Genomic DNA, 14,549 nt, shown 5'->3' on the forward strand with positions numbered 1-14,549 from the left:
GAGAAAAATAAAAAGTGATTGTGATAGGAGGAGGAAACTGCAAGGAAGAGTTAGAAAGAGAGAGAAACAGTCCCTCTAGGGCCGAGGCTAGTGATCACTCCCCCCCATTGATTCAGCCTTCTGTCAGCTGGATGCAGGCTTGGGGAGTAATGGAATATTTGGAATGTGGTTACATAATCCGGATGTAAAATAAGGAAAGTGTATTCTTACAGTTACATTAAAAAAGATGTTCATTTATTTCGAACATTGGAGACAAAAACTTGACCCATGTAGTTTTTTTATTTTTATTATTACTATAAAATCCTCTGATACAGGCAAAATACTTATTTTCCGATAACAATTTTTGTGCCATTGTTTTAATATGAGGGAGAAAGTTGTGGTAATGTTTTAGATCTATGTGATTCTATATGAGTTTTGACATTTACATTATGTATAACAAGATTTTAATATGTATATATAAAAAAGTATTATGATGTAATGTATTACAATTATAATATGATAATAAAAAATTATAATAAATGGATATAACAAAAAAATATTATGTGTGTATATATATATATAAATAGTTTAATTAAATACATAAAAATAATACAATTCTAAATATATAATACACAATTATAATGGTTAAAATGATTAAAAAGAATAATATTAAATTGTATATACACTAGAGCCAAAAGTTTTTTTTTTAAAAGATGTCACTAATTTTCACCAAAGCTGCATTTATTTAATAAAATACAGTAAATATTGTGAAATATTATTACAATTAAAAAATAATTGCTTTCTTTCTTTATATATTCTAAAATATATTTTATTCAGTAGCAATTAATCCAGTAATAAATACATAAATCATACAGTATATAATCTTTTAACAATGTAATAAAATAGAATACAATAATCAGTAAAAAAAATGTTTTTACTGTTTTTACTGTATTTTTGATTCAATAAATTAAGAAAATGTAAATCTTAATTAATTACTCCAAACTTTAGGCTGCCATTGTATATGTATTTTATTTCTTTTATTTACTATCATTTTGCTTATGATCATAGTAGAGATGAGTGAGTGAAGGAGACAAAAAAGGTTCACCCAGATCCAAATGTGTCCTTCCAAATTTGCATTGTCCAATAATCATTAGGTTGTTTCTGGCATCCCTAGTAAGGATTGGCATGAGTGATCCTCGTGGAAATCTTAACTGCAGTTTATTTTCAAGGGAAAATTGAGATTAACTTCATCTGTGAGGCATGAAAAGCCAAACGAAAGGAAAGAAGGGAAATCAATGTCCTAACTAAGGGAGTCGTGCATTAATAATGAGCAGCTTGTAATGGAATCCTCTGCATCTGTTTCCCGACAAATATGCGCTTGCCCTCCAGTGTTTCATGAGGGGAGCTTTACCGTCTAGAACGGCAGCACTCGTGATCACACACGTTCACTAAAAAAAGTATACTAGGATTCACACTGCATTTGCCCTCGTTCTGTACCCTTCACACATTATTAATGCATATAACAAGAATATCCATAAGCAACACACACATGCATGCATATCAACACACAGGCCCTTTATATTCATTAAGACTAGTTTTCTTCTTTAAGATTTGTTAGCTCTGGGTCAGACAGTGGTCAGACGGCTTAAAGAGATAAGACAGAAACTCTAGAGGAATTTAGCAGAAAGGCAGAATCAGAGGAGAGGCGAAAGAAGAGAAAAACAAGTGAGGCAGGTGAGACCTGAAAGCTGTCTTTGTGCATTGCCTGGCAGTAGAAACACTGACCTTTTCTGTGGGACGCCGCACACAGAGACAGGTACACACTTTGATGAGAGGAGGACACGTTCTTGACAAACACCTCCCCTTCAAAACCATTGCGTGCTTCCCGGCAAAGCAAACAAACAAACAAACCAAAAAGAACCTCAGTCTCCCTTCAGATTAACTGGCATCAGATTCAATCTCAGCTCTCACTTTCGATTTAGGCTTCTTAAAGCTGCCTTATTTTTTCACCCCCTTCATCTCCGTTCAACTGGAGCATGCAGAGGGTAGATGCTATCGCTCCCCAGCTCATGTTTTGCATGTTCACTCCAAACACTGCACCAGTGTGTGTGTGAAAACAGCAGAACTGACTCAGACCAGAAGACTAAATACACCCATTTCAAATCAAGCATGGCTTCATAACGGTGCATACAAAGTCTTCTGTGCCCACCACCAGGGTTGGGCACATGATGAGACACTTGATAACGCACGCGTGGAGAGCTTTGATGTTGTGCAAAACTGACTGGACTATGTTATTTTGTTGACTTCCGTTTTTCAAACTGTGAAATGACCCTTTACAGTGGGTATAGAAAATAATCACCCCCTTTGAAATGATCACATTTTGTTGCTTTGCAGCCTGAAATCAAGACGGACATAGTTTTTGTTTTATCCAGCTGTATTTACTGAGTGCAACTTATAACATCCAAGTGAAACTTATAACACCAACATGTCAGAGAAAACCTTTTTTTTTAATCACGGAGTTGGAAAAAGTATCACCCCCCTCCTAAAAATCAGTTATAGCGAATCACCTTCTCAATGGCACACTTTTGACATTCAACTGTGTTCAGCTCTGGCCATTTTGATAAACTTAGCAGGAAAAGAGCTTTCCTGGACCATCTCAGTCCTTGGTAGTGCAACTGAAGCAAACATTCAACTATGGGTGGCACGACTCAAAAGATCTCCGGGATAAAGTTGTGGACTGGCATAAGTCAAGACTGATTCCAATCATTTTCAAAGGCTTAATTTGATTAAATACAAATAATTGAATATACTGTACAAAATATATTGTACTGTACATGAGTTAATTGTCTAGTAGTCATGCTAATTTTTTTTTAAACACAATGCACCACTTTTTAAAAAATGCCTGAAATATGGCCCTTCACACTGTAATGCACTGCTCACTAATATTTTCATGTGTTTGATGATAGAATGAGAGTGTGTGTACGTGGCAGTGCAGATATAAATGAACAGAAGGCTGTGTACTGAAGTGTGTTGTTAATATTTCTGCTAGGGTAACACAGAGGGGATTCACTGAGCCATGCAGAAAGAAGGACTACCAAGAGAGAAATTGCACTGCATCACTTACAGCGGACGACAGCAGAGTGCACACACACTTCTGTCGCATGGGCTTACCGTCCTGTGAACACACAACTCAGAAGCAGTGAGACAGGAAAGAAAGAGTGCATCCGTGTCTCTGGTTTTTGCTGATGGACGAGTGGACATTGGGGCTATGCTGGAGATTCGGCCCCTGTTGTCCATCCCGTCTCCCCCCTGCTGAAGCTCCCGGCACGGCCCTGGAGCACAGAGGGTGAGAGAGACGGCCTCATGCAGGCACGCAAGAAGTACATGCTTCTGGGCCTGTGCATGTGCTGCTGGCTGTTGCTCTATTACTGGGGCGGCTTGCAGGAACGGTTCCTGGGTCTCATCACCCACAAGAGGGGGGAGGTGACACGGCCCTGGCCCAACTGGTTGGATCGGGACCTGCTCCTGGGTTATGCCGACCAGGCCGAGCTGCAAAATGGTGGGGGTTCGGGTGACTCACCAAGGCAGCGGAGGCAGTCGTGGGCCGGAATCTACAAGGACAGTCGCTGCAGGATGGACACCTGCTTTGACTTTGCCCGATGTCAAGGGCAGAGCGGCTTTCGAGTCTACATCTATCCACTAGAGAAGGGCGAGCGTGTGTCCGAGAGTTACCGCAAGATCCTCACTTCGGTCGCGGAGTCACGGTATTACACGTCAGACCCTCGAGAGGCATGTCTGTTCGTGCTGGGCATCGACACGCTGGACAGGGACCAGTTATCGACACAGTTTGTGCCTAACGTGGACGAGCGGATTCGAGGTTACCCACTTTGGAACGATGGGCGGAATCACGTCATCTTCAACCTTTATTCCGGAACCTGGCCCAACTACACCGAGGACTTGGGCTTTAACGTGGGCCAGGCCATCCTGGCTAAAGCAAGCCTGAATACGGAACACTTCCGACCGGGCTTTGACATTTCCATCCCTTTGTTCTCTAAAGAACACCCCCAGAAGGGTGGAGAGAGGGGATGGTTAGTTCGCAACACCGTCCCGCCGAGGCGTAAATATTTGTTGATGTTTAAAGGGAAACGTTACTTAACGGGCATCGGCTCAGACACTCGTAATGCGTTGCATCACATCCACAATGGCAAGGATATCGTCTCCCTAACGACATGTCGTCACGGCAAGGACTGGGAGAAGCACAAGGATGCACGGTGTGACCATGACAACCAGGAGTATGAGAGGTAAGTCATGTAAATGTATTTTGTACTTAATAGCATGACGTTTTAAAGTGGAATGATGGCCGTTATGAGATCCGTTTCGGTTTCAGTGACTCAATGGAGTTTGATACCCTGGGCTATGAACTCAGGTACCTGTGTGTTAAATACAAGAAGCAGCTATCAGTTACTGTGGGGTGTGGGTGACTTATGTAATACACGGCAAAGTGTCAAGAGTGAATAATGTTGAAAATGTATCAACTGATCTCTTGAGGGTGACATATTAGAGGTTATTGCATGCCATAAATGTGGTTAAATAAACTGAAATTTTCTGATGTTAGTGTAACTATTAGTTTTCAGCATTTCTTATTCAAAAAAAACATGAGCAGAATCAATGCAACCCCTTATGAAACAAAAATATATTGCAGTATATTGGAAAATATCATGTAATATATTAGGCATATATTCTTATATACAGTATATTTATTTTTTCCAATATATTGCAATATATTGAAAGTGGCAATCATTTGTATATTTTGCAATATATTATATAATATATGTATCAGTAATATATTATTAAATGTATTCAAATATATAATATATTAGAAAATAAAAAGGGAAAATAATATATTACAATATATTTTAAGAAATATTTTGGTAAATATATTTTCCTTCCATATGGGACAAGTGATCTTTCGCTAAGCCCAGCCTCCCTGCTTACTCAGACAAGCTTTACTGAACATTAAATATGAATGAACTGAAGATTTCAATGATTGTTAGTATTAATTTAAATAACACGTAACAAAATTGATTTAAAGATTAAAAAGAAAACAAGCCCAATGTTTTATATGAATGGAGTCATGTGACAGAAAAAAAACAATAAATGACTGTACATTTATGGTGAATAGTACAGTGATATCTCTAGTTATTGTGCACAGCTGTTCTGTGACTCAAACCATAAAGCTTTAAGCGTTTTTTCTAAATTGTTTTGTAATGCATGCATGACCCAATGGAATTAAACAGATTTGTGTAGAGAGATAATGTAGAAGAAATATGGGAAAGGAAGGGAGGAGAACTAATACAGGGTCACAAAACTACCACAGGGAATGTGTATCAAATCCACCGTGGGTCTTAAAGGAGCAGACATGGCCAAGAAGAAACTGAAGAAATGGTCTCACACAGTTGAGCAGTGCTTCAGACTTGTTTGCTTTTTGGTTTGTGGTGGGAACAGAGCTCCACTCGGCAGTGGATGAATGTGTTCATTTATTCCACGAGATGGGTTGGGGGCTCTCCCACGCAGGAACAAACTTAGCCAACTTGTTAACAGTATCGGTGTTGGTTGATCTATGATCCATGTGAGGAAGAAAAACATTTATGAAATACTTTATTTCTGCTGGAATGAACATGGCAGCTTGTTTCGTGGAGGTCTAAGCAGGAACAACGTGCTGTATCCACTGGCAGGGGGGATTGTGACTGCTGAGGAGTCGGTGGAGGAGTGGGCGGGATGACAAAAATCTTATATGGCAGTTTAAGAGTACAGTATATATTTTTGATAATGTTCATTTTAGCAGGAAAACTCAACCTGAAAATGTTTTGGGTTACATAAAATGTACTATTCTTTTAATTTTTCATTTTGTAAAATAAAAAATAAAAAATTATCAATTGTTTTATTTTATAAATGTATAAAATTTAATTTATTTTTTACTTTTTTTTGTTTAATATTATTCATTTTAAATAGATGAGCATAAACCAAAAGCTAACATATAATTGACAAGTCTGGAATCAGTACAGAAACAGCTCTAACATTATGTGATATTTGAGAAATAACTCGATAAACATAATAAATACGACGAGTCACATTTGAAGTTAAAGTAAATAAGCTGGAATATGCTGAGCTGCACACATGAGATCAGTTCAAGTCTATATTAATATGGTGAACTGTGTTCAAAATAAAATAAAATTATTTGTAATCTAGTGCCCTTCAAAAGTTTATATTTATTTAAAACCGTGAAAAAAATTATTATTGTTTAATAATATTTCATTTCAAAATAACCGTTTTCTTATATTTTAAAATGTAATCTATTCCTGTGATGGCTAAACTGAATTTTCAGCATCATTACTCCACTTTCCATGTCGTGTGACATGATCCTTCAGAAATCATTCTGATATGCTGATTTGCTGCTCAAGAAACATTTATTAATATTATTTTCGAAGTTAAAACAGTTGCTACTTGTGGAATCCATGATACATTTTTTCATTTTTTTTTTTTTTTTGGAGAAATAAAAAGTTCAAAGTAACAGTATTCAATTGAATGTCTTTTGACCATTTCATTGCATCCTGAATAAAATGATGTCTTCACAACTCTCTTTTTAAACAGTAGTGTTACTAGTGTATGTATACTGTATACTTAAATGATATGGTTGACATATTTCTATATATATTTCGATATATTTTTTATATATGATATATTTCATTCATACCGCCCAGCCCTCTGATGTAGTTTTAAGACTGTCGGATGCAGAATGTCACAAACTTGAGGGAATATGGGAAGACAAGCAGCGACACAGCGAATTGGGTCTCTCTCTTATTTCACTGCTGTGATACCGCTAGGAAGCTAAGATGCCAATCTCAGAAATAGAACTTAGGAGGTTCTCTCGGGTTAATGATCTCCAGCATCTGCTCCTTCCACAGATTAACCTGAAGGCACACTGAGCACCCTACTGAACTCTTGCCCAGGGTGGAGAGAGGGATGAGCCCAGGGATGCTTTAGGAATCAGACAGAGGAACTTGCTGCAACCAAATGGCCTACATTCATTCACTTTTTAGGGCTCTTTAAAAAAGGGGTGGGGGTTAAGGGGGGGACTTGCATTGTACTGGGAATGTAAATGAGAAGGAGTGAGAGAGAGTTTGTGGGAAGAAAAATGGGGCAAGCTGTTTCGGGACAGTTTTGGGACACACAGACGGAGGATTATACTGCAATACTGATTATACTCTCTTCAATACCACCGTAGACTTCTGGGAAAGCATTAGAATGCGGTTGGATGTGTGTGTGTGTGTGTGTGTGCATCTGAGGGTGTAATAGTAAAATGCGGTACCTTTCTTGACAGCTAACAAGGTCTCCATGACTACACTCTTACCATGTGCAAGATGTTCATACAGAAGAGGTCATTATTCTCGATCCTCAAGGAGAAAAGAAGAATAATGCACTGCCTTTTTACATCTGCCACTGAAAATAAAACACAACTAAAGGAAAACACACACTCCAGGCGTAAAAATACTATTTTTAGTGAATTATCGCCTTGGAAGGGAATGTAAATGTTCACAACTGCGCTTAATGAACTTAATAAGGACCTTAAAGACGGCCTCTCATTTGTTCCGTGACCTTGTGTGTGCGTATTTGAGTACAATCGTTGGCAGGATGCAATAAGAAACGCTACACCCCGCTGTAATTAGGGGGATGTGAAATTGTACCCCTAGAAAGTGTGTGGTTTGTGTGGCTCTTGCACAAGCCAGCACGAACTAGGTTTATTTAGAGCAAATAAAGAGAGAGGGAGAGAGCAGTTTATCTTCCTCTCTTGTCTTTGTGCACTCTGTTGTTTTTTTTCCCAAGTTCTGTCATTTTCTCTCACCGGGATTCTATCCCCATCCCCCTTCTTACCTCACCACTCACCAATTCCTTGACCCTCTTTCCCCATCTATCCAGGCCAAGTGTTTTACATACACACACATGCATTTGCTTACTGGCGCACAGACTGAGCCTTGCTAATTCGCTCTTCATGCATGGACAATTTTCTCAGTCCAGCATGCACCTCAGACACTTATAAATCACATGCACACTTATTAGTGTGCCAAACATGTTCACTCCTCTGTCTTCATAACCAGGATAAAATCATGAAGGGTAAAGGTCATGACTTACAATTCCCAGGATTCATTGCTAACCCTAGATCCTGATAAAACCTATTACATCAGGCCACTCAAACTTAATCTTATATAAATATATATATATATATATACACACACACACAGTACATATAGAAAATAATCACCCTGCACACATTTGAAGCCTCAAATGAAGACGGACACAGTTTTTGTTTGTCAGACTTCATGTGATTTCAAAGGGGGTGATTCTTTTCACTGTAAATAGATAAACACTCAATTATACCTGTTCATTTTAAGATTTTATCAGTACATGCACTCCATTTCATCAAATGAGCTACACGAACATCTCTATTCGATGTCGCCTACGCATTTTGGTATCTCACAGAATGTACTGCAGACTATTTCAAGCATAGTTGCTCGTTGATACTGTAATGTGTTGTGTTGTGTTGTATTAAACTAGGACATTGAGGGCTGTCAAACAGGAATCAAATTCTGCACCCGGTAGGCAGCTGTAGACCTGCACATGTCAACATCCGAACTGTCAATCTGACTCCATCAGTGTTCCTGGTGTGGAGACAGCCAAAGTTCTTCAGAGTGTAAGACATCCTGGCTGTCTATTATATATTATTTTAAAACCAGGGTGAAATGCAGAGTTTAAAAACAGTCAAAAATATCTCATTTGACTGCACGTTAGACAATGGACTCATTCATTAAACCACTAAAGAATGCTGATTCCCCATTACCAATGACCCATTACCAAAATGAGACATATCAGTCACATGCGAAAAAAAAAAAACATTAGGCTTATACCGAATTCGTGCTCTGCATTTAACCCATCCAAAGTGCACACACACACACAGCAGTGAACACACACACACACCTGGCCTGGAGCAGTGAGCAGCCATTTATGTTGCGTTGCTCAGGGAGCAGTTGGGAGTTCGGTGCCTTGCTCAAGGGCACCTAAGTCGTGGCATTGCTGGCCCGAGACTGGAACCCACAACCTTTCTATGCCTTCTAAAACAAATCATTCAACCAATCAGCTTCCACTCAGAAAAGCAGGAAGTTCTCTCCCTCAAGGGCAAATGCTCTCCATGGTAAATGGTGTGGATGAACAGTAGCTCATAATTTAGGGCTCTAATCTGTGCTTTATCTCGCTTTGCAGAGGTGGATTTGAGAGAATCCATCCGTATCACGTCTGTTATTGTCTGTCTCCGCTGGAGCTGAAAGCTTTTGAGGGAGCTGAAAACTCCAGGAGACTGATGTTAAGAAGCATCCCGCACCCTCTTACCCTGTTTCTCCACTTCATAATATTTAAGGCATGAAATGCCCTGATTTCCTGTGGTTTACCTCTGATTGTACAAATATAAACAGAATACGTGTTTCTACAATCACTCTGAACATAGACTAGTTCTGAGAGTCTGCATTTTGTAGCCCCTTGTGGAATGCAGCTTCCATTGATTTTTTCAGGGACACAAAGAGACCAGGCGAAGACATTCAATTACTTTAGAATGGAAAAGCAATCATCCCTTTTGTGTACCAATAAAATGCATGTGACCTTCAAAAGGCTTTTTAATTGACATTATATGTACAGATGATCCCATATCCTAAAGTGTGGTGGATGTTTTTTTCTTTCTTTTTTTTTTCTTCAGTCAACAGTGATGGCTTATGTTGCTTTAAAATACAATAATTGGCTTATATTATGTAGGAATGATCAATATTTTCAATGAATAAAATGAAACGGAAAACATTGTTACATTAATTAGGAGACATGACACAGAATATTTCGTCATATTAAATGGAGTTCCAATACAGACCTCTGCCTTTGATGTTTTGATTATTTAGATGATTATTTGTTAAACAAGTTCATTTACAATCATTCATTTATATGGAAATAGCTAAAACTTTAGTAGCATCCTCACTATGGTAAACTTGTTGCAGTAAAAGAACTTCAGCACGTGTTTAATGGAAATGAGTATGTTTGCCTCGGAATGGAATCCTTGACCTTTTAACCATTTAGATGAATATCTGTTAAATTAGATTGTTTACATTCATTCATTTATGTGGGCTCCACACTAACTTTTAGCTTGACTCCTGAATAAGCCTAGGTACACTTGTCACAAAGAGCGTATGAAGGATATGGACACAGCTGGTCATTTGCAGAAGTCCAAGCACACCTGAGCCCAGGCCATCACTAAAGTTAGATCCAGCCAAAACCCTGCTTTCTATATCTGAGCACTGTAGCTTCTGGCTAGATAAACTGCCAGTGCACAGACAGGCTCAGAGTGTTAAACACAGGCACCGTGACGTGCCCTAGATAAGCCTGTCAGCCAGGCAAATGAGGAATGTATTCAGCTTTATGAATTAATCATTTGAGAATCCGTTGAACTTTTATTTGACAAAGGCCTCAATGGCAGCATTCCCTCTTCGTTCATGTCCCCCGCTGCGTCTCCGCTCACCTGTCGCAGATAGATAGCGCTGCTATCACAACAGCTTAATGATTAAGTATCTCTGTAAGGTCTAGACGCCAAGTGTGCGGTGTATCCATGGAAACAGTGGTCTAAACCCATAAATACCAGATTTTAAGACTGCATTTTTGAATAATCCTGGGGAATGGACTGGATTACTTCATTTTAAGTACTGCACAGAAATGTCAAAATCGGCCTACCTGTAAAACTCACTTCTGGGGGAAATTGTGTTGAAAACTGAAATATGATTAAATGTGTTGAACAGAGAAGAGAACACTACATTCTTATTAGTTTGGATTAAATATTAAGTAAATGTTAAAATATGAGTGGAGAGCACTGTACCCTTATTATTGAAGTTGAACATATTTGTAAATAAGCCCAATTCATAAGTCATTTTTAAATAAATATACTTAATTGTTGTTGTTAATGATAATTTCTAATAATGTTTCTACAAGTATTTTCAAATATCAGGGGTAAACAATAGAAAATGATGGTCCAGAGATGACATTTTAAAAGCTAACATAAAAACACAATGAAGTGATCATGTTTTGCATGCAGATTCTGTGCAGGCCTATTAAACCTATTGTTAGTTGTCCAGTTTTTTTTATTTTTCATTCGCTCAATATTAAAAGTGGTTCGATGTACAGCGAATATTGTGCATACATGTAGTCCAGTTTAAAATCATGTTTTATATTTGCCTAATCTGGTCTACTCTAATTTACAGGCAGTTGTTAATGATTCAGTATTCCATGTGGATGAATGGTGGAGTAACACTGCGCACCGTGTAGCTTGAAGCGGCATCTTTGTGTGTAACTGTCTGGTTCATGGGCCGTTCCAAATACATAATTCCCTCTCCCACTGCATGTTGTTGTTTGCCTAATTTCCATAAACGTTGATCCCCAGCAATCTCTTTTTTTCTCCTTCCATTGTTTTCTCTTCTCATAAGCAAGCCGTCATTGTTCAGTGGCTGCTAGCCCCTGCTCTCCCTGTGACTGACCGACTGACATTTCATAGCAATCGGACATGCATCCTGTACATGTGGATGTTTTGATATTTTGGGACCACCACTACACGCCCTGTCTTTTCTCAGTGTGTCCCCGCATAGCGCAGTGAGCATGCCGTCCTCTTCATCCCCAGCTGTCTCTATCCCATCATCCCCCTCCGGCTACATTGGCAGCAGTGCCCGGCACACGAGTTGAGAATGCAGAAACCAGAGCCTCTCTCTCTCTTACATCCCTGCTCTCGTTCACCATCTCACGTTCTCATTTTCTAGGTATAGATAACCGTTGACCCATGCTCATAGGTTTCCACATCCCCAACATAAGCTCTGATCCAAAACCCACTAGCTGTGAATTGCTTACTTGGGAAGCTGCCTTGTAAAGCAGCATCCTGACTGAAATGGAACCTCGTAAGTAGGATTAACATAGGAAACAGTGTTGCTTACCTCATAAAAAATGGGAGACTCAGCTTGATTTCACTGGAGTTTAATCTATCTGTCTGTCTGTCTGTCTGTCTGTCTATCAATCCATCCACCTGTCTGTCTATCTATCTGTCCGTTCATTCTCCCATCTATCTGTCCAACTATCCATCCATTCATCCATCCATCAGTCTATCTATCTGTCTGTCCATCTGTCTATCTATTGTTCATTCTATAGTTCCATATATATATATATATATATAGCCCTAATAAACAAACAAAATTAATCTTTTGACACTTTTTTCCCTATTTATCAGTAATGAAAATAGATGTTTATTTATAATAAAAGTTGCTCTTGCCTCATTTGCCATCTTGGATTTTTTTTTTCTTCGCAAAGCATTCTAGAATTGCCTTCTTTAGAACAAGATGTTTACTATGGCATAATTATGGTGCCTTTCTTTTGGAAAAGCCTTCACGCAAGAAGTGCACCTGTGAGGTTTTAAAATGCAATACTTCTTGGAACAGATCTCTGCTTTTTCTTAATCTTTCTTTCTTTCAGCCTTCTCAGAATATCTCTGATTACCTCAACCTGCGTCACACTTTTGCATTTCCTGTCTCCCATTGTTTCAATATCTCTGACTGAGTCTCATCCTGCGTTAAAACCTCTCTCTCTCTCTCTCTCTCTCTCTCTCTCTCTCTCTCTCCTCAGTAATGCGATCAGGTGCAGTGAGTGAGTTGTCTCCACTCCAGTAACTGCATTAAGTGCCTCTTTTCAGAAGCATCTGCACCCATTGCCCGTATCACTGCTTGCAAGGTCGGGGTCACAAAGGCCAAAGCTGTTCCTGGAAAACACACACACACAAACACACACACACCATCACAGGTTTGTAATGGAGGCCTGGCACCCTCTCTCTCTCTCTTCCGTCGGTACATGCAGTCTATATTCATTTATCTCCACCGCAGTGGCCCTGAGGACGCCAGTGAATCTATAGATCAGATAACCCTAAGAGCCTCGCACATGCAAACACACTAACTGCTCCCTGTGTGATGTTTAGATTGCTGCTGCATGGACAAAAACAAATCATTCTGTGAAACAAGTTCCATTTCCATTTTGATGAGGTGATTTTTTAAATACTTTGTAACCTGTTAACTGTCAGATTGGTGCTCTTTTTATTGCCCTTTTTACCTATCACATATTTTAGTAATAATTGTAAATAAGTTTCATATTACATATAACTTTTCTAATCTTGTTAAAACACATACTGTATTGTTGGAAAGATCTGAGTCTTAAAGTTCCATATTTGGTGGTTATTTCATGATATTGTGATAGAAATGTATACATTTGTAACAGAAAAATTCATTAAAAGAAATTCAATGGCAATTGTTAGTAAAGTGAAAAGATATATTGAAATATCAACTTCAAATTTGAAACATAAATCATTTAGACATATGACTACTTTTATAGCAACCGAGTTTGATTTTTCCCCTATGCCCGGTAACTACACATGTGCATATGTTTACTGTTTACACATACCTGCACCTTTGATAAGCATTGTTTGAATTTTTGTATTTCTATATCATCTTTCGCATTCAAGTACCCTACTCAACTTTACACAATTCCAAACAAGCTCTCAGACTCATAAACAAGCCCTGCTGTTGGTCATTTTTCACAGAAGTGCTTCGCTGCTTTTTGCTTCCCCTGCCCTCCTTCTTGGATTAATTGAAGGCTGTTGAACTGGAGTGAGCAATTTTTGGTTTCTCCACAAACATTGCCTCGCTAATGTACAAACCGATGCATGCGTTAGTCTGCTTTCAGTTAATTGGACATTCTACTTAACAAGGCAGCCTGACACATGGCGGCTGGAGTAGCACGGAAGAGTGTGAATGATGTGTGTAATGGTGCGTTGCATGCACACACGCGCACGGAACACACTTGAGGAAGAGAGTCACTACACTTGATGTGGTGATTGACAGTGCCAAGCTGTAAATGTCTGGCCCACTGCCAGTTGTTTCTCATTTATGGGCACACTCGCCCACCCACCCTCCTGCCGGTCTGTTCGCCATGACTAGATTGACTTCCATACTTCCTGCAGTATGGAATGAAACTGAAGTCTCATTCACTCCAGAATATTCTAACAGGGCTCATTCCTACAGTAAAGCATTGATCCAGTGAGAGGTTTGAGCCTAATTGCTTTTAGAAGACGTATCGGAAGACAAAATGGCGTCAGTGCGAGACAAACTGTCTGTTGACTAAAAAGCTGAACTAAACAACTCTTAAATATGATATGATAAAATATGATTACAGCAAGGTTTTCAAGCAGTGCTTTTTCACATCCAAAAGTCTGGACTCCCTTAGGTGGAAACCCGGTGACACAATCTGGACCATAAGGCTGCATGGATTATTTTGAGATGTATATGCATGAATAGTTCAATGTCGTTCAGGGGAATGGGCCATCTGACGGCTGAATATATCAACCCTGAATTTTCCATTAGAATAGAACACAACTAGGCTTTTGCAACAGCCAGCATGGGCAA

General features: G+C 39.0%; 1 protein-coding gene across 3 annotated transcripts in view; it reads left to right on the forward strand.

Moving 5' to 3' along the window:
- Positions 1–14,549, forward strand: part of LOC127935393 (exostosin-1c) — a 44,793-nt gene that overhangs the window by 4,586 nt on the left and 25,658 nt on the right. For all 3 annotated transcript variants that reach the window (XM_052533213.1, XM_052533216.1, XM_052533214.1), the window contains exon 2: positions 3,029–4,280. In XM_052533213.1, the coding sequence (XP_052389173.1) occupies positions 3,343–4,280 (938 nt within the window). In that variant the 5' untranslated portion in view covers positions 3,029–3,342. The remainder of the gene's footprint in view (positions 1–3,028; positions 4,281–14,549) is intronic.

The sequence above is a fragment of the Carassius gibelio genome, chromosome A19 (assembly GCF_023724105.1).
Source record: "Carassius gibelio isolate Cgi1373 ecotype wild population from Czech Republic chromosome A19, carGib1.2-hapl.c, whole genome shotgun sequence".
NCBI lineage: Eukaryota > Metazoa > Chordata > Actinopteri > Cypriniformes > Cyprinidae > Carassius > Carassius gibelio.